Source organism: Esox lucius, chromosome 8, assembly GCF_011004845.1.
Source record: "Esox lucius isolate fEsoLuc1 chromosome 8, fEsoLuc1.pri, whole genome shotgun sequence".
Taxonomy (NCBI): Eukaryota; Metazoa; Chordata; class Actinopteri; order Esociformes; family Esocidae; genus Esox; species Esox lucius.
Genome location: NC_047576.1, coordinates 17653818 through 17672097, shown reverse-complemented (window position 1 = coordinate 17672097; position 18280 = coordinate 17653818). Strand labels below are relative to the sequence as shown.

The window sequence follows — 18280 nt, the reverse complement described above, 5'->3', positions numbered from 1 at the left end:
AGCGATATGTGCAATGCGCAGACGCATGAAGAAAGGGGTGGAGACGCCTTCAGGAACTGAGATTGTTGTACATCCTCGTCTACTACAACAGTATAGCCCTTGTTCAGTTTTCACACCTTACCCAGAAGAAAAGTCACATTTGTAGAGTAGTATGTCCACGTTGCATATAAAATTTGCCTATTTTCTTTAATGTTAATGCATCCAATTCCCAAGTTGGAGATATGACCATCCTAAACAATGTGATTCCCAATAATCCATGATGATCAACCATGAGTAAAGGGAAGGGCGTGACATGAAATAGGTCAAACAATGCAAATCACACAGGAGATCAAAAAACAAAATTCAGGAATAAGTCTTGAGTAGAACTAATAGTCTATTACGATAACGCATAACATTATTCATAGAAATAACAGCACACATTTAAAACAAGCGGTCTTATTTATGGAATGACATTTATTTAGAATATATTGCTCTAACAAAAAACAAAAAAAAGCATGTCTATGTTTTGATGATTGGGGGTAACTGCTAATAAAACTGTCTTGGTTGATGTTAACCATTAAGCTCATTCCGACAAACGTGCAGGAAAAGTTAATTTAATGGCATAAAGACAAAAGCAAATTACTTGGCACACATTGAATAGCATTGTGTGTGGAAACAAACAATATTGTAAATTAATGTTAGTGGGAGTCCTGCAGTTTTAGAACTAATATAAAGAAACATCTTCAAATGAATAGATCTAAAATCAATCTGGGTACAAAAAGCTTTGCACTTCAGTCTTCTGTATTTTCAAGGAAGCCCACTGGCTGCAAATTTCCACCTTTGTAACCATTGTTGAAAAGTTAGTCCCCCTATACGCTTTTCAGGCAGAACAAACTGAGCAGGCTGATCCCACCTAAACATCAGAAGGAGAATCATGTTAATTGTTAATAATTTAGCTTCTGAAAAACAGAGGTCCAATATGAGTTTGATACCTTTGTTTGAGTGTTTCCTACTTACCAATGACAAATGCCAGTCTTAACCTGGTTCCCATAGGAAAGGCCCTTTGAGCATCTCTGGGTGAGCTCCCGAACCCTGGGCAACAAAGACTGAAGCATCTCCTGGTCTTCCTCCAGGACACGCTGCAGGAGGGCTAAAGAAAAATGGAAAAGAAGGAGATATCCAAAATATCAAGATTTAAAATGGCATAATCTGCTTTTGGTTAGCCAGCTAAGATAGTAGTGATAGAGTTTAATTGGAATCTGACTGGATGATATTTACCCATTCCATTTCTTAGTTTACACCTGGTAATTCCATGCAACATCCTTACCTTGTTGATCAGGTGCAGGTAGTAGTTCTCTCTGCTTTTCTGTATTTGCTAAAGAGGAGGAGTGCAACTGCAGCAAACGACGCAAAAAACGAAGATCCAAATGCTGGGAAAGAGCTTGTGAGTACAGTTTCTCAGGGGCCTGACAGAAAGACAAAGATAAAATATAGAATATTTAAAAGGTTGATAGAATGATCAGGACATCTCAAGGTGCATTTTAATGAATCATGGAATAATCTGTAAGGACTGACCTTGTACACTGGGAAATCCAGACTTTGACAGAGGTTATGGAATGGCGAGGAATGTAGGCGATGGATAGACAACCATGCCGCTGGAATTCTCTGCTTGCTGAAATATACAGCAGTTGAAAAATGTCAGTTTGACTTAGCTACACCAATGACTGATAAAAACAACACCTCAACCACCTAACACAGGCAAATAAGAAGCTCTTACCCTTCAACAATCCTGCGGTCAAGTGTCACTAGTGACACGTTTCCAAACTGTTTGGCCTCCTGGGACACAGAGTTGCGAAGGCCATTGGCTGCTGAAAGAACATTGCCAAACTGGGGGCAGAGTTTTTCCTGAACAAACTCTCTAATCTGGGGTCAGACCGGAGAGGAAAGGCAAAGTTATAGTTTAAGTAATGCGAAAGATGGACCTTATTTTTTATCATTTAGATGCTAATTTAATTACAGCACACAGAACATTTACTGGCATCGACAAAAAAATATTTTGGTAGGTATTCTGTATTTTATGAAATAGGAAAGAATCTGTAATAAAATCATTATTTTAAATTATCAATTGCCATCAAGGTCCAACCAAAATGTTACCAACCCTTTGAATTCAACCCCTCTGCATGGGAGAGATGCAAGAGGCTGTCACATCGAGCATCCAAGGATCAAGTGGCTAAGTTGGCTGAATATGGCCAAACAGTCCTAACCGCTATTCTACAAGTAATATCCCTGGGGCACTGCTACTCCTTGTGCATTTTAAAACACTATTTAAAATATACTGTAGAACAGTCTTTTTATTAACTTTGTTTTAAGGCTAAAAAAAGAATGTGCCTCATTTGCATATACAACGTGCAGGTATTTACATACATAAATTAATATAAAAAGGGTTTTGGAGCAGAGTGGCGACCACCAATAACCTGTTCTGCCTAGACCAACCAGTATTACTGTTGTCACCCTGCATAACTCAACATCTAATAAATAAAAAATTGCCATGCTTTTACAATCAAATCACTTGGTTCTTGATTATACATATGTTGCACTGTTTTCTGTCCTCAAACACAGGACCAGCTGGTTGTAAAGGAGAGATCCTCAGGTGGGCGGGCGTGCAGATTGCTGAGTTAGATGGCAGCTGTTTCTCTGAATCCATTACATTCAACAGCCGCATATAGCGGTGGCTTACCTCCTTGTGTGTGCGAGTCAGTTCAGTCTTAGCTGTCGAGTTTCCCTTGATGAGACCTCTTATTTGTTCCTGCCTCATGTCCTTTCAAGAGAAATATGGCAAAACTATTTAACATCGCTTTAGTTAACGTTTGGTAAGTGGAGAAAGGCTGTGCTTTTGACGGTAAAGAGCTCTGGTGTTGTGCGTGTACCAATACACTTTTTGGGTTGCCAGGTGGCACATTTTCTCACCACAAGCCGTCTAAATTCCATGATGCTTTGCCATTGTCTCCGCAGGTTGCGCAGGCCCTCCTGTCGGTCCCTGGCCTGCTGCTCCATTTGAACACACTGGTCCCGCAGGCAGTCTCTCTCTGCTGCCTCGATCACACACCTTATCTCCAGCTCCAACACTGACCTGGCAACCATGGAAAAAAGTATGATTTAAACCAGGTAAGAGAGGTACACAAAATTGGGAGACTACACTTTAGTCATTCAGCAGACACTCTTATCCAGGGCATGGTCATGGGCAATTTGGTCTAAGTGCTTTGCTCAACAGACTTTTCAACCCTGTCCTATTGTGCATTTCAACAAATAGCCTTTCAGCTCCTGGACCAAAAGTCAAACCACTATGCTGAGAACTTTAGAAACTGAGCAGGTTTATTAAATACAAAATGTTGCGGACGAAGCCGCTTCAGTGCACAGACTTACTGTGCCAGGCCTTCAATCGGAGATTCCCTACCAAGCAGCTCCACCTTTGCCTCTTCCTGTTTGGCCTGAAGCTGGTCCTTGAGCTGCCGAGTTCGTGAGCGTGTCTGAGCCAGGTCCACCAGACTCTGCTCCACCTCTTCCCAGGCTGACTACAAGACCCCACACAGTAACCAATGGCAATACTGTTGTATTTTATGCAAGGTCTTTACCCATCATGGTACTTTGATATGAAATGAAATGTGTGAAACGCACCTGTAGAAGATTCTTAACGGGCGGCAGCTCTTCCTCCTGTTTGGAGATGTCCAGCAGGCGATTGCTCTCACAGCGGAACCTGAAACAACAAAAATATGTTGCTAGAATTCCAGATTCCCTAGAAATATGTTCCTAGAATTCCAGATTAATCCCAGCTAATTTTCATTCACATTTAACTAATTAACCTTAATGCCGTTACATCGCGAGTCACATCCAAAGAAGAGAGCTTCTCCTCCAACGCCATTTCCTGCCCCGAGGCCAGGTACTGCAAAGCTGACAGCACTTGGTTTGGAGGATGGCGTTGCAACAGGTCCTGATGAGGTGACAAATTTTTTTTTTCAGTAAACAACAAATTTGAAACATTTCGCACTACATAAAAACATAGGGTGCAACTTACCTCCACAGCACTTAACCAATGCTGATACACCGTTTGTCTCTGTTCACGATTCAAGCTGAAGAAACCAAAACAGTTGCAGATTTATCAGTGTAAGTGCACTACAGACTACAGTTTCTGTTCATAAAGATTTGGATCATTCTTACGGTGTAGCGGTGGATGATGTCATCCTTAGCTCAGTCTCTTGTAAAGACTGGAAGAAGAGCAGTCTTTCGTCACACAGCTCTCTGACATTGCGCTACGGAGGCCAAATGCAAAAGAAAGATGAATATTGTACAACACAAGCATCAGTTTTCCCAGCTCTAAAATAAAATCACTTACCAGAACCATAGGCTCTGCTCCAATTGGGTTGAGATCCTCTCTGCTGCTATTTGAGGTTTCCTTTTTAAACACCAACTCCATCTCTTCCTTCCTACAACAAATGTACAATACAAAAACATTATAATAATTAAATAATGGATTTGGGCTTGAGCCATGAAGTGCATGTAAATGTGTGCCAAGAAATGACAATGGCAGGCTCAAGCAAGCACACCTAGACAGCTGTTCCAAGGCCTGGGAATGGCCAATAATTTTGCAAGTGTCCTCTGATAGAGAGTGGCGTTCCTTCAGGCAGTGTTGTTTAAAAGCTTGTAAAAGCAGCTTTCGGCGTTCATTCTCCTCCACCATCTCCCAGCTCCGGTTAATGGACTCCTCTAACCAATACAGAAACGATACAGCACAATATGTCAAGGGGAAAAGTGGATATCATCTATGTCATAGGTGTAGTTGGGCTGGGATAACACACCTAAAACAACCAACCACATATACAGTGCAGCTCGTAAGAATTCGGAAAGAGACTCAAGTTTTGTTGGTTTGGCTCTGTACTCCGGCACATTGGATTTAAAACTAAACAACGACTAAGAGCTTAAATTTGAAGGTATTTACATCCATAAAATGTAGGAATAATAGCTTCTTTTTTTTTGCGTTATACACATAGTCCTTACACATACCTTTTTTTAGAGGACTAAAAGTAATTTGACAAATGAACATAATCTTTAAAAAGTGTTGTACACTTAGTACGTTTGCTTTTTCTTTGCAGCCAATGACTGTCTAAAGTCTGTGAACCACAGATATCACCAGATGCTGGGTATCTTCCCTTCCCTCTTACCATCAGTCTGGGACATGTTCATATTTGGAGCATCTGTCCATAAAAACTATTTCCAGAACTCTGTAGAGCTAAATAGTGTGTTTGCACCTTGCAGTCCAGCAACTAGTAGTTTGAGTTGAAGTGTTCTACGAATAGCAGTGGCTGACACATCCATGCCTGCCTCGGACAGTTCTGTTAGGTGTTTTTCTTCATAATGTAGCGCATTCTTTGGACATCCACTGTAGAGTGACAGGGTGTGTCACTGCTGAGCTAACCAGTGCTTTATCATATTAACATATTAAACTGTTGATTTTTAAATAGGGAGAATATGTAAAAAAAAAAAAAAACACTGATATTTCTAAACAGTTCATCCAAAATTGATGGAAATAACCCCAAAGGAAAGTATTTTAACCCCTGCACAGTAATCCATTACAGTAAAGCCTATACTACAAAAAATAAAAGTTTAAATTGAATGTAGAGTGACTGCTAATGGGACACTTGATGCTTACAAAAAACAAGTAGTATTAAAAAAGTGAGAGAAGGAATGCTTTCTCTCAGGCTAGGCTGTAGGAAGGAGCGGGTGTGTAAAATTAGCTCAGTACAGAGAATTGCAGTGTCCCTATTAATGACACAATTAAAATTAGCTAATGACCAGTATGCGCTCCTATTCCTTACTACATTCTCCCTGCATTTCCACCATAACGGCTTGAACCCCACAGAAAGTACTGGCTTTTTACTTTTATTAAAACCATCCTGACCACTTGGGAATCTGCCGCCCATTTTAGCATGTTGCATTTAAATTAAATAGAATCACTATGATGGGTAAACGGCTCACCCTCAGTAGCTAGCTGTGCTTCAGTTCCCTTGATTTGAGAGTCAAGGTGGTTTAGTTCTGCTCTCAGCTCCTCTATCTGCTCCTGAAGCTCCAGTCGCCTTGCATCTTCACTCTGCCCCGTGACCTGATTCAACTACACACAGATACACAGAATAATGTGAAAGAATGTTCATAGAGAAAACCTAACAGAAATTGGGTTTTCAAAATGTGATATCAAAGCTATATTAAATTATATTGAGAACTGTTTTGAAGATCTTTGTTTTTACCTTCTTATTTTCCAGTACTTTGTACCTGAGACATCACAATGTTAAGGAAAGTCTTGTGCAACTGAACATAACAGAGACAATGAAATGAAACCAGATGTACATTACTCTCCACAATTATTGGTTAAGATGTGCTATAAAGGATATATATCGCTCCATAAAAAATTAAGAGACCACTACAACTTTTTCCTTTCCACAAAAGTTGAATAGGAAAGCTTTGAGTGAGGAACAGAAGTGTTCAATTTCCAGTTGTCGCTGAATTTTAACACTTCTGTTCCTCACTCAAAACCTTCCTTTTTGACTTTTTTCCAGAGCTGTATATAGTTAATCAGTCTGATCTTACAGCATAATGTGATAGAAATGTAACCTTTGATTTAGGTAAAGACTGGGTGTAGATTTCTGTCAAAAAAATCTTAATCAATACATAGGTATTTAACTCAAAGACACAGGTCAGGATTGTTGGCACCCTTAGAAATTCTCATGGACCAAATGTAAAAGCACCTACCCATTGATATCTTTTTTTAAAGTTGGTTCTGAGTCATTTGTCATGATTTCCTGTTTTACTTGGGTATAATTATGCATTGACACAAATGGCAAAAAAAAACTAGTTCGACATCCCATCCATGCCAATAAGCTAATCGGATGTATTGGCAGCAGAAACCTTCAACTCTCATCAAGACATAAACGTCAGTGCCTGGAGTTTGTCAAACATCACAAGAACTTTTAACTGGAGCCAGGTTCAATGTTATTTTTCTTCAACATCAGAAGTGGGTTTGATATGTAAAGAGGGATGGCAATGCTGAAAACCAAGACCGCATTGTGAAATATGGTGGTGGATTTGTGATGATGTGGGGCTGGTTTGGTTCCAAAGTCCCAGGGAATTTTTTTAGGATGCAAGGCATCATGGACAGAAGTACCAGGATATTTTAAAGCAAAATCTTGCTCTTTCTGACAGACTACAACTAGGTTGTTGGATCTACACACAAAAATGACTCACTGACTACAGAATTAGGCTTTGTCAATGGCCATCCCAATCCCCTGGCCTACAGCTCATTGAAAACAGGTGGGGTGAACAAGACAAGAGTCCACAATGAATCTGAAGAGATATTACAAGGATTAAAGATAACTTACTTTGTTATTTTTCCTTAATTAAAGGTTAGATTTATTTCATAATGCAATCAATAAAAGTATTTTGGAGACTTTTTTGCTCTTTACCAAATTTTCGAATAATTGTAGGTTACCGTAAATAACTCGGTAAACAAGAGAATATAAACAAAGGATACCATTGGAGATTTCCACGCATAACCCTTACATTCCTGCAGAGAAAGAACAGAGGTGAAGATACTGGAAGAATAAACATAATTTGAGATGAACACTAGGAAAAATCTGCATACCCACCTCTGATTGAAAATATGTTCTATAACATATCTCCAGATGGAGGCACCTGGCCCAACACATAACCTAAACAAAAACAAAACACATTATACGTGTGAACTCACTGCTGGGACAATTAGGTAACTAGCTATAGTTCGCTAACGTTTCATTCTTTACGAAACAGAAAACACGAAAGATAGCCAGGTTAGCTCAACAAAACCGGCCGAACGTGTAAATAATACTTTTACTATTGACGTTACCTACGTTTTAAAGTAGTTGTCGTTCGGGAGACTTTGGGCAGGTAGATTAAATTCCTCAGTCGCCCAACGCTTCAGTTCCCGCAGCAGGGCCCTGTCCCCCATCCTCCTACCCGAATAAACCGAGTCAACGTTAGCTGTATCCGGGTAGACTCTTGTATTAGCAAAGAACGAATAACAGCTAATACATGTAAGTTTGTCAGGTCTGTAAGTCTAATAGAAAATGTTTTTAACTATATCAGATCATAAACGTCAGTTGTCTTACTTGTGCAATTGGTCGTTTGTTATGATTTTTCTGCTCGTTAAACTTCCCGCTCTGTTGGGAGCAAAGACTCATCAGGTGACGTATGATGTCGTTTCCGAAAAGGAAAAACTACAACCTCTAACATGACCGTCAGTGTCAACCTAACAACATATATTTAAGATTTGATCATGTATTTCTATAAAAATATCATTTTTTATAAAGAAAAAGGAATCACATTTGGCTTGCCTGTCCAAACCCTACAATAAAAGGAAATGATATAACATAAGCTGCTTGTCTAAACCCAATCTTCTACAAGGTCAAGCAATTTGCTGTACATATGAAAGAAAATAATTACAAATGAATAGGCTGAAATCACACTGGTCAATGAAGACGGAATTGGAATTGCAATAAACCCTGTTGCAAATCAGAAGTAGCCTACTTAATAATGCGTTCCGGGATAATACACCACTGTTTGCATAAGTGGCGCCGTCGAGCCTGAACGGATGCTCGACATTGTTTACCAGGTTATACTTGTGCCCCATATCAAAGATCCTGGCTTTAAAACTTGGAATTTAATGACTAAGTAATTATATAGTGATTCTCTTCTACATATTAAACACATAAACAACATATTACAAATTCAGCACAAAACTGAAGTTATAATAGAAGTTAAAAAACATTTGTTCTACAAAAGTTCCAAACAAATCGCCACAAAATTATAGTTAAAAACCGCGGTGTAGAAGGGAAAACAATTTTTTTTTATTACTATTTTTAACTGTTGTTCTATCTTGCTTGAGTTGAAATAATTGAGTGTTCTCCTTACATTACAACTGACAACATGTTTCATTAACCATACTGTATTGAACATAGTGCTAAAACACATGCACTTGTTTCCCCCCCCCCCCTCTATTCCAAATGGTAAGCCCTTTTTTCAAAACATCTGCAATCATTGTCCTATTATACAACTTGCACCAGCCTATATAAAACATTAAAATACATAATTTCAAACAGTAAATAAATAAGACCTGAGCGTACAAACACTTGAATTTTAGATCCATTGAACTTTAAAGCACCTTTGACACAGACATGATAAAATACAAAAAAGCAACATACAAAAAAACATAACTGTAGATTGAACAGTACTGAAATTGCAAAAAACAAAGAGACATGGAGGACACTTCCATTCTGAAAAAAGTCCAGATAAACTTGTTTCAGAGCAAAGGATTGACAAAGTAACGTTTTTCCCCTCTCCATCCTTCATGACAAGACGCCATGTCGATGTTGGGTCATCCTCTTTGCATTGTGTTAATTGTCATGAGAAATTCCAGACACCCGATCAAAGTCAATTCCTGAATTGCAGTTATCTTATCCTGGTAAAGAGGTTCAAAACAGATACTGACTCCTAGAAGAATAAAAATAAAGTTAATCTCAGAGCAACAAGACTGTAAAATATACATACGCGCGTACACACACACACACACACACACACACACACACACACACACACACACACACACACACACACACACACACACACACACACACACACACACACACACACACACACACACACACACACACACACACACACACACACACACACACGGGGTCTATTAGAAATGTCCTTGTTTTTGAAAGAAAATCACATTTTGATCAGAAAGGTAATCATTGTTAATGTTGTAAATGACTGGAAATGTATTACATTTTTAATAGAATATCTATATAGCTTTCATTTCTTAGAACAAGAATAAACTGACAAGTTTCAGAAGAAAGTTTTGTTTCTGGACATTTTGAGCCTGTAATCGAACCCACAATTGCTGATGCTCTAGAAACTAGTCTGTATATTCAAATAAAATGCATGTCAGATGTTAGTGTACATACTTAACACAAACATGAACTAACCAACCAGTACCTTTGTTGATCGTGTTTTACTGAACACATTCCAGAAGCGTAATGTTTCATCTCCAGCACCTGTGACAATAGCCTCACCATCAGGAGACAGTGCCTTTATACAGCAGGGGACAGAAAATCAGAACATTAGAAAAAGCTAGGTCAGGAATATTCGCATCAGTGACAAGACCCCTTAAGCTACAACTGGGAGTATGTGGCATAGGTTGGTCCAACGATCTAGCCTGCTGCCTCTGGTACACTTGTAATGCAACACCTGGTTATGAAAAGGCATAAATCCAGACAAATCATGTCAGAAATGTGCTAATATATTATAACCAACAATATTTAAGTCTGTCAATTGCATGTGTGCACTGTCCCCAACTAATAGTTTGTGGGATCACACTGACTGTATTACAACAGTTAGTTTGGATAGGTCTCAACTTTTTGCAAGTTTATCCCACTCTTTTATGAAAAAGTTCAAGCTCAGTCCTCTTCAAGGCAGTTCAAAGATCAATCAATCAAATGTATTTATAAAGCCCTTTTTACAACAGCAGTTATCAAAAAGTGATTTTACAGAGACACATGGCCTTAAACCCCAAGGAGCAAACAACAGTAGTGTTGAATTTCAGTGGCTAGGAAAAACTCCCTAAGAAGGCCGAATTTTAGGAAGAAACCTAGAGGGAACCCAGGCTCAGAGGTGTGACCAGTCCTCTTCTGGCTGTGCCGTGTGAGATATTAAGAGTTCAATTGAAATAATTAATACATTTATCTGGGTATAAATCCAGAGTCCATTTAAATTTAGACTAGGTCAGAAGTATGACCAGATGGACAAGGACAGCAACGGGCCCCCCAAACCAGGTACTTCTGCAGGTGTGGACCTGGACTTCATGTCCTCCTAAAGTTTAAAACGGGAGGAGACTGGAAAAATTCCGAAAATGCATTCCTCATATCAACAACGATTTATAGTAGAGGAGGAGAACTTAGGAGGGGAGGAGAACTGACCCAATCCCCCAGCACAATAGTATAACAGCGTAAGACCTTGGAACTGATCTTCAGTTGGATTGAAGTCCAGGCTCTGACAGGGCCATTCCAGTACATACATTGTCCTTTCTGGAAGATATTTCTTTGTTTATCTGGCTATGTACTTGGGACTGTTGTTGTGCTGAAAGGTGAAACTATTTTTAAACTGCAGGTTTCTTGCAGAGATCAGCTGGGTTTGCACCAAAATATCTTTATATTTTCAACTGTCCTTTGTCCCTTCCATCTCAAACAGAGCCCCTATCACTGCTAGAAAGAACCATAGCATGATGCTGCTGCTTCTGTGCCTTGGGACACTCAGCTCGGTACCCCCTCAGCTTTGGGACACTCAGCTCGGTACCCCCTCAGCTTTGGGACACTCAGCTCGGTACCCCCTCAGCTTTGGGACACTCAGCTCGGTACCCCCTCAGCTTTGGGACACTCAGCTCGGTACCCCCTCAGCTTTGGGACACTCAGCTCGGTACCCCCTCAGCTTTGGGACACTCAGCTCGGTACCCCCTCAGCTTTGGGACACTCAGCTCGGTACCCCCTCAGCTTTGGGACACTCAGCTCGGTACCCCCTCAGCTTTGGGACACTCAGCTCGGTACCCCCTCAGCTTTGGGACACTCAGCTCGGTACCCCCTCAGCTTTGGGACACTCAGCTCGGTACCCCCTCAGCTTTGGGACACTCAGCTCGGTACCCCCTCAGCTTTGGGACACTCAGCTCGGTACTCCCTCAGCTTTGGGACACTGTTGAAAACGACAGGGAAGCACATCACGCAACACACAAATGGAGAGCTGAAAGGGGATGGCTTCATTTAGTCAGAAGCAAGCAGAAACTGATGTGTTTAATCAAGACACATTTTAAAAGGTAAGAGATTCACGTTACTCTGGTGCTAGGTACAAAACCAAACCAGATTTTCTCATGACCAAATTTTCTAAGCAAATTTTCAGTAACAGAAAAGTTGCTAAATTAAACCTCCAAGCCGGCAAAGGGAAAAACATGTGGCCCTGTACCCAAGCAAGGCAGTTAACCATAAATTCTTCTATGGTCATTGCTGTAAACAAGAATGTTCTCAGTAAAGTTTAGTCAAATAGGGGTTTGAATAAATATATATTACACCATTCAATGTTCAAGTTGTATTTGTCATAGGAAAAGAGTACACCAGGAACGGACCACTTAACAGTTCCCTCAACCGACGTAATACAGTAAAACAAGTACATTTGGGAAACATTGTAACTCACCAGGTACAGCACTCTGTACGAATGGCCGGTAAGCTTGGCTACTTGTGTGAGTGCCGGATATTTCCACACCAAGATCTGATTCTGGGAGTAACCGTGTGTGCTGACCTAAGTGGAGTGAGTGTCAACAGACCGTCAAGTACCAATACCAGTGTTAATTCACATTGTGGTGCCCAGGGTATACCATGAGGAGAACGTACCAGTTCATTGGCATGCTTCGACCAGGCCAGGTTGCAGACCTGCGAACCGGTGTCCATGCACTGCAGTGGCTGTGCGGTGAGCGTGTTCCAAAAGCGGATACAGCGGTCAGCCGTTCCGCCCCCGGATGCCAGCAGCCCATGCTGATGGGGGGACCAGGCGATGGCTTTAACTGCAGCCAGGTGATCATTGTACTGCTGCACCGGGGCCGTACTAGAGTGGTTCCAGACGAGCAGCTGAGAGAGACGCAAAGTCAGAATCACCTTAATACGATAAGGAAATGTCCACATACCAATAATTTTACTTGGTGCTGCTAGTGGCAAAAAAACAAAAAAAAAAACAACATAGACAGGCTACAATTTTTTTTAGATTAATGAACATTTATGTCCAAGAAACTAGGTGGTGAGACGAAAGGATGTATCCTGTAGGTAAATTTACAGTTACAACTACAGCTCCATCTAGATGGAGGCCCCCGGACTGGATCCAGCCCGTGATACATCCAAAACTATTAAAATAATAAAAAATACCTGACGAGGTCCGCAGATTACGTTGCTTTATTTACTGTTGCATATTTATTTATTTTCAAATTAAAAGTCCCGTGGTACTCCCAGTAATAAGTATGGCAGTATCACACTGTTTATTTAAAATAACTTTAAGTTTAAACAATGTATTTGCGTTGCTATGATACGTAGGGACCAGCACCACAATCCACGCGCGGAAGTTATCATTTGTACGTACTATACGTAATTGATGGCTAGCGATCTCTGGAAATGAGCCTAAGAAAAGTTGATAATGAAAGCAGGGTATTTAAAAAATAATCGATAGGAAAATATTGATTTTCAGATGTCGCAGGTAAAGCAACTTGCTTAATATGTTAAGATAACATCATAGAGTACAATTTGCAGAGGCAATTCCAGAGCAAGCATGCAGCGAAATACAAAAATTGTCACCCGATGCTAAAATTCTACAAGTCCAAGCGCAGATGCAGCCTCACTGATGAACAGATCAACAGAACCGCACACTGCTTCAACAGAAATGACTCCTGACTTCACCTCACTTGTCAACACACATACGAGGATCTCCTGTTCATATTGAGTGAGTAGCCCTAAAAGTAGATTTCTTGGGTCTGGGCTGCTGGAATCGCTGTCGTTAAAAGCACGTAGTACAGAAAATATACTGTATGAAGTTAGATGACGTCCATTATACCAACATTTGCTTTGAGTGAAAATCTTCAGTAGTGATTTCATAGACTTATGTCTGCCCTAATAACTATTATACCTATATAACTGGTATATACTATACCTTATGTATGTATGTAGCTTACTCAATTGAGTTGGAAGTTAAGTTTTAAGGCAAATATGTGTTGCAACATTTCTGTTGAGTAACAACCCTAAAAAGGGATCTTTTTAGGCCTTTGCCTGCCATAATAACAGTTGTTAACAAAATAATAAAAATAAAAAATAAACATTGTTTAAGTAAATTAAGTTCAACTATGAAAAACGGAGGAAGTGTCTGGGGAGAGGGAAGTCTGGGCATCTCTGCTTAGACTGCTGCCCCCGCGACCCGGCCCCGGATAAGCGGAAGATGATGATGATGAAAAACGGTGTTGCATGGAAAATAAATATGCATAAATATAATATGCAAGTTAACAGAGTTAGCTATGTTGTGGGTTTTTTAGGCATGTTGGTTAAAAAAGTAATCTGGCCCACGATGCTCTCTGGCATTTTCAGTGTGGCCCCCCAGTGAAAAATATTGCCCACCCCTGATCTAGATTGTATATGCGTCCATCCAGATGTAGACGTAGAACAGTGCAACTGCTTAATTAGCAGAATCGGTTTGTACGCGTTTTGATCTGGTGATCATAGTCCTGTCTGATTTAGGGGGGTCCATAGCGGAGTCAAAAAAGACAACGAGATTGTGACTGGCCGGTACTGTCTGCCCTACATGGATGTTGACACGGAATAATGGTGCATGCCTGAATACCTTATTGTCGTTGCCGCCGGACGCGAGCAGCTGATGGTCTGTGCTCCACTTCAGACCGCACACCTCCTGCCGGTGGCCTTGCAACCGGCGCTCCGATTGGAGAGGCGGCGTGCGAACATCCCTCTGCAGGATCATGCGGTCGCGGCTGCCTGACGACAACTGGTCGGCATTCCAGGCCAGCGCACCTGTGATGGATCGGAAGCGGGAATGAAGGAAGGGAAAGAAGCTGACAAATGGAAACAGTGCGCATGCTACGCAGATCACAGGGGATTTCCAGGGGCGTGCTCACCAACTCTAGCAGTGTGTCCCTCTAACGTGGAGAGTTTCTTGCCGGCTGCGGCATCCCAGATTTGGACATAGCCTTTGTGAGTCCCCACTGCCACGTGATTGCCCTGAAACAAAAACAAGTTAGCAGACCAAATGGTAGACAAGACCACATTCTGTTAGTGTTTCGAAAATGGTGAAAACTGACAAAGGATTTAGAAACTAACAAATTAAATCGTAGTTAAACTCACCCTTTCTGACCAATCCACGGATGTAACGGAATCAGCCTCTACTGACAGGTCACACAGACGAGTCACCTGATGAGAGGAATAAATGCTTTTCTCTGAACTTCTACAGGAAGAAACACCCATGTGTACCAGCAGGATGATGAAATGGATTAGGGCAGCAGATAGAGTATCTGACCAGTAACCCAAAGGCTGATAGATTAAATCCCTTAGCTGACAGTGTAAAGATTCTGAGATGTGGCCATCCCCCACAACTCCCACATTTGCAGGGGCTGGTTTATATATTAGTTTGTGGTGGAAATTGACAACTAAAATAATATATTTCCTTAGAAGAAAAGCAGTACCTGGCTGGTACAAGCACTCCAGAGGTAGACACAAGTTCCTAAGCCAACGCTCAACACATTTAGAGCAGACCAGTCAACAAGGTTGAGGTAGAAATCATCCTGTAGTTCAGGAGCATCCAGGACCTTGAATGGGATCTTGGAGATTTTACGGGTCAGCTTCCTGGGTGAGCGTAGCAACTTTTGACTGCAGAAAATGAGGATCAATTAAATAAAAACATACAAAGTAATACAAAGTTATAACAGTTTGCCACTACTCCTTTAACAAGACAACACCTTATTCACCTTTTGCTACTGACAGGTGACAGCGAGTAGGGAGAGATGTTATTGTCCTCATCTATTGTGGACCTCTTGGCACTAAGGGAGTACTGCACAAAGAGGAAATGGATTTGGGTTAGCTCATTGCTACATAAAACAATGAGAGGTTCTATTTGGGAGGCACTCATACACTGAAGAGACTCCTCTTCTCCGGCGTGGAGGGTTGCAATCGCCTGTCTTCTGTCTGGGGGTCCTGCACTTTGTCGATGCCAGCCCCGAGCAGCTCATTTTTCAACAAAGCAGAGTAAGCCAGCCCATCCGCTAAGAGACAACCAAAAGTACCCATGTTACTATATTCTAACTTGCATGTTAAGACTTTTTAATACAATTTTTCATGGTTCTTACCTTTGCTGCTATCGGTTGTCGCATCCTTTGTTTTTCTACTCTGACTTGGTGATTTGTCATTCTCCTACAAAGATAAATTACATTTTTAAGTATCCAAGTCATCACTGCAAATGAGAATTGGTTTTCTATTTGCTTACCGGGTAAAATAAAAATCCCTGAGCAGGCTAAAGTGTCAAAAGAATTGAGCTAATGTTGTCATAATTCATATAATATTAAGTTACAGGGGCAATTTGCTACATACATTTTGGACCCTTGAAATATATTTATATATTTATAAATGCATCATCAGCTTAGTTTGTTGTGCTCCATCCAAACCCAAAATCTCAGCTTGTTTTTCTCCAATGTTAATAAACAATATAAAGGTAAACTTTAAAAACATGTTTCTAACTATAAGTGATACGGATGGTCTATGGATTAAAGAATGGTTAAATTTCTCCATTCCCATCAAACCTTTACAGAAAGGGGGCTGTGAGGATACATTATTATTTGACATACATTGATCCTATGAAAGTTGATACTCCAGTTGGCCCCGGCACGGGATGGGATGAACCTGTCGCCATGCTTGCTTGGAGAGGACATGGGGGAGTTGTTGGGCGTCAAATTGCGCATCACCTCTGTCGGTTTCTGTAGAATGTCAAAAAAAAAAGACTGATATCAAATTATCATTAAAGGTAAAAGAATAAAGATTACTTCTTTTTTTTTTTTTTCAAACATAGTATGGTGGGTACCATTGCACCTTCCCGTTTATAATCATTAGTTACCCTGGGAAGAAAAAACTATTTAAAGCAAAGAGGTTATATTAGAATGAATAGATACAGTAGAAATACTCACAATGGGGCTGGTGTTTTCGTTCTGAATGTTGATCTGCCGAAGCAGGCGACTCTGATACTCATGGTCCATGGAGAAATCTTTGGGTCAAAGTACTTGAAGCTATCCAGTCCGGAAAACGTATTGCCTTTCTGACTCCGCTGGCTGCAGCAGACCACAGCTGTACCCCGTACGTTCCTAGCCCCCTTGGCTTGGGTTTCGGCCTCGATCGAAAGCTAAGAAAACATACGCGAACGTTAGGCTAGCTACTTCATGACAGCCCGGTAGTGTGCTATAAGTTTGTAATCTAGTTACACTTTCTAGTAAACGTCAATGACTGAACCAAAGAAATAGTTAGCAAGTTAGTAATTCGGGACGTTTACTTTTGGCGAGACCCGTCAGCTGCTAAATTACTAGCTAGCTTCTACTCCTAATAGAGAGACTGGTAAAAAAAAATATCTCGGCTACTGACTGTACTGCTGTATATCGTTAACGTTAGCTAAGCACCCGAGCTAACTAGCTAACTAAAAACTGCAGCACACAAGCTCAACCAAATACTGTACATTTACATACCACACTACTTGCCTTGGATGCTGAGGTAAATAATCAAAAACCGAACCCAGCGGTAAACTTTTACTCCTCTAGACAAGCAACTAGATTATATTACAAATTAAATAAGTAAATGCTAGCATACAATATTATTGACAAAATTGCAATGTATCATGGGAAATGCTTACGTAGCTAGGCTCTTCAAATAAAAACACGGAAAACCTACGCTTGGGATTTGTTCAATTATACAAAACGTTTCAAACATATCTATTGGACAGATTCAGCTAGGTCCCTCCCTGTTTTGTCAAAGGAGAAAAACACAGCTGAAATTGTCCAATAGAAACTGTTTTAAATGAAATGATGTGCAGTGAAAGGGGAATGAATACACCCCACACTGTTAGTTGCCCCATAGATATCAGGAGAGAGAGCAAGATCCAAACTTATTTTTAAACAAGGCAGCACTCGCTGCTTATTGGCCCGAAAGAGTACATCTGAGTTCCGTTTCAATCCGAGTGGGCGTACATAACATAAAACCTGTTTGAATGAGACGGAGGTACTCCAATTTGGATGCTGTAGCTCCAAGTGAGTGACATGTTTAAAATACAGCCCCTACCAAACCACTATCCAGAAAAGGCGAGCTGGTACCATGCAGTGGAAAAGCTCCCAAAGCGGATAGAGGCGAGTTGAGTCTAGCCGGTACCATGCAGTGGAAAAGCGCCACAACACCTTCTAATCTTTAACTGGTCGTACAATACACCAGTGTCCTTTAATTAGACGTATTAACGACCTGAACCAGTAGTTAATAGAGCAGTGAAATCAACACTAGTATCTTGATGGCAAATTGTTTCTGATCAGCACTGTGAAGCAAGAGGAACCTACTCTACTAATTGCCCCCTCCCCTTCCGTTAAAAATAGCCAGTGAGAGATGTGGCT

The 18280-nt window shown here is 40.8% G+C and overlaps 2 protein-coding genes across 7 annotated transcripts; both read right to left on the bottom strand.

Annotated features, from left to right (window-relative positions):
* Nucleotides 1-434: 434 nt before the first annotated feature.
* haus5 (HAUS augmin-like complex, subunit 5) lies at nucleotides 435-8469 on the bottom strand. 3 transcript variants are annotated; one of them, XM_010871960.5, is made up of 20 exons: nucleotides 8169-8469; nucleotides 7911-8040; nucleotides 7671-7733; nucleotides 7556-7588; nucleotides 6276-6300; nucleotides 6010-6142; nucleotides 4581-4740; nucleotides 4370-4460; nucleotides 4195-4286; nucleotides 4052-4106; nucleotides 3840-3967; nucleotides 3655-3733; nucleotides 3403-3551; nucleotides 2947-3109; nucleotides 2717-2797; nucleotides 1757-1902; nucleotides 1555-1651; nucleotides 1307-1445; nucleotides 997-1129; nucleotides 435-892 (listed from the first exon to the last, which is right to left on the bottom strand). In XM_010871960.5, exons 2-20 carry the CDS (start codon nucleotides 8006-8008, stop codon nucleotides 787-789), a joined length of 1971 nt encoding a protein of 656 aa, XP_010870262.2. In that variant the 5' UTR covers nucleotides 8009-8040; nucleotides 8169-8469; the 3' UTR covers nucleotides 435-786. The 3 variants fall into 3 exon arrangements, with proteins under 3 accessions (XP_010870262.2, XP_010870261.2, XP_019904580.2); XM_010871959.4 differs by having other exon boundaries at nucleotides 7911-8012; XM_020049021.3 differs by having other exon boundaries at nucleotides 7911-8469.
* Nucleotides 8470-8886: 417 nt separating this feature from the next.
* Nucleotides 8887-18280, bottom strand: LOC105011710 (fizzy-related protein homolog). Of its 4 annotated transcripts, none has more exons than XM_020049023.2 (14): nucleotides 17961-18280; nucleotides 16823-17034; nucleotides 16487-16615; nucleotides 15992-16055; nucleotides 15777-15907; nucleotides 15614-15696; nucleotides 15332-15515; nucleotides 14994-15059; nucleotides 14768-14870; nucleotides 14479-14663; nucleotides 12498-12731; nucleotides 12301-12405; nucleotides 10060-10152; nucleotides 8887-9549 (listed from the first exon to the last, which is right to left on the bottom strand). In XM_020049023.2, exons 2-14 carry the CDS (start codon nucleotides 16889-16891, stop codon nucleotides 9508-9510), a joined length of 1488 nt encoding a protein of 495 aa, XP_019904582.1. In that variant the 5' UTR covers nucleotides 16892-17034; nucleotides 17961-18280; the 3' UTR covers nucleotides 8887-9507. The 4 variants fall into 4 exon arrangements, with proteins under 4 accessions (XP_019904582.1, XP_019904583.1, XP_019904584.1 ...); XM_020049024.2 differs by having other exon boundaries at nucleotides 17993-18280; XM_020049025.2 differs by lacking the exon at nucleotides 17961-18280 and adding an exon at nucleotides 17536-17938.

Bases quoted from the DNA above. Each gene is read 5' to 3' on its own strand.
- haus5 (XM_020049021.3), bottom strand. From the start codon at position 8,008: ATGGGGGACAGGGCCCTGCTGCGGGAACTGAAGCGTTGGGCGACTGAG. The intron at 6,301-7,555 runs GTATCCTTTGTT...GTGATGTCTCAG, and splicing joins ATGCGTGGAAATCTCCAATG to GTACAAAGTACTGGAAAATA. The intron at 4,741-6,009 runs GTGAGCCGTTTA...TGTATTGGTTAG, and splicing joins AGCACAGCTAGCTACTGAGG to AGGAGTCCATTAACCGGAGC.
- LOC105011710 (XM_020049023.2), bottom strand. From the start codon at position 16,891: ATGGACCATGAGTATCAGAGTCGCCTGCTTCGGCAGATCAACATTCAG. The intron at 15,697-15,776 runs GTATGAGTGCCT...CTCTTTGTGCAG, and splicing joins AGAAGAGGAGTCTCTTCAGT to TACTCCCTTAGTGCCAAGAG. The intron at 12,732-14,478 runs GTATTCAGGCAT...CGTCTCTCTCAG, and splicing joins CCGGCGGCAACGACAATAAG to CTGCTCGTCTGGAACCACTC.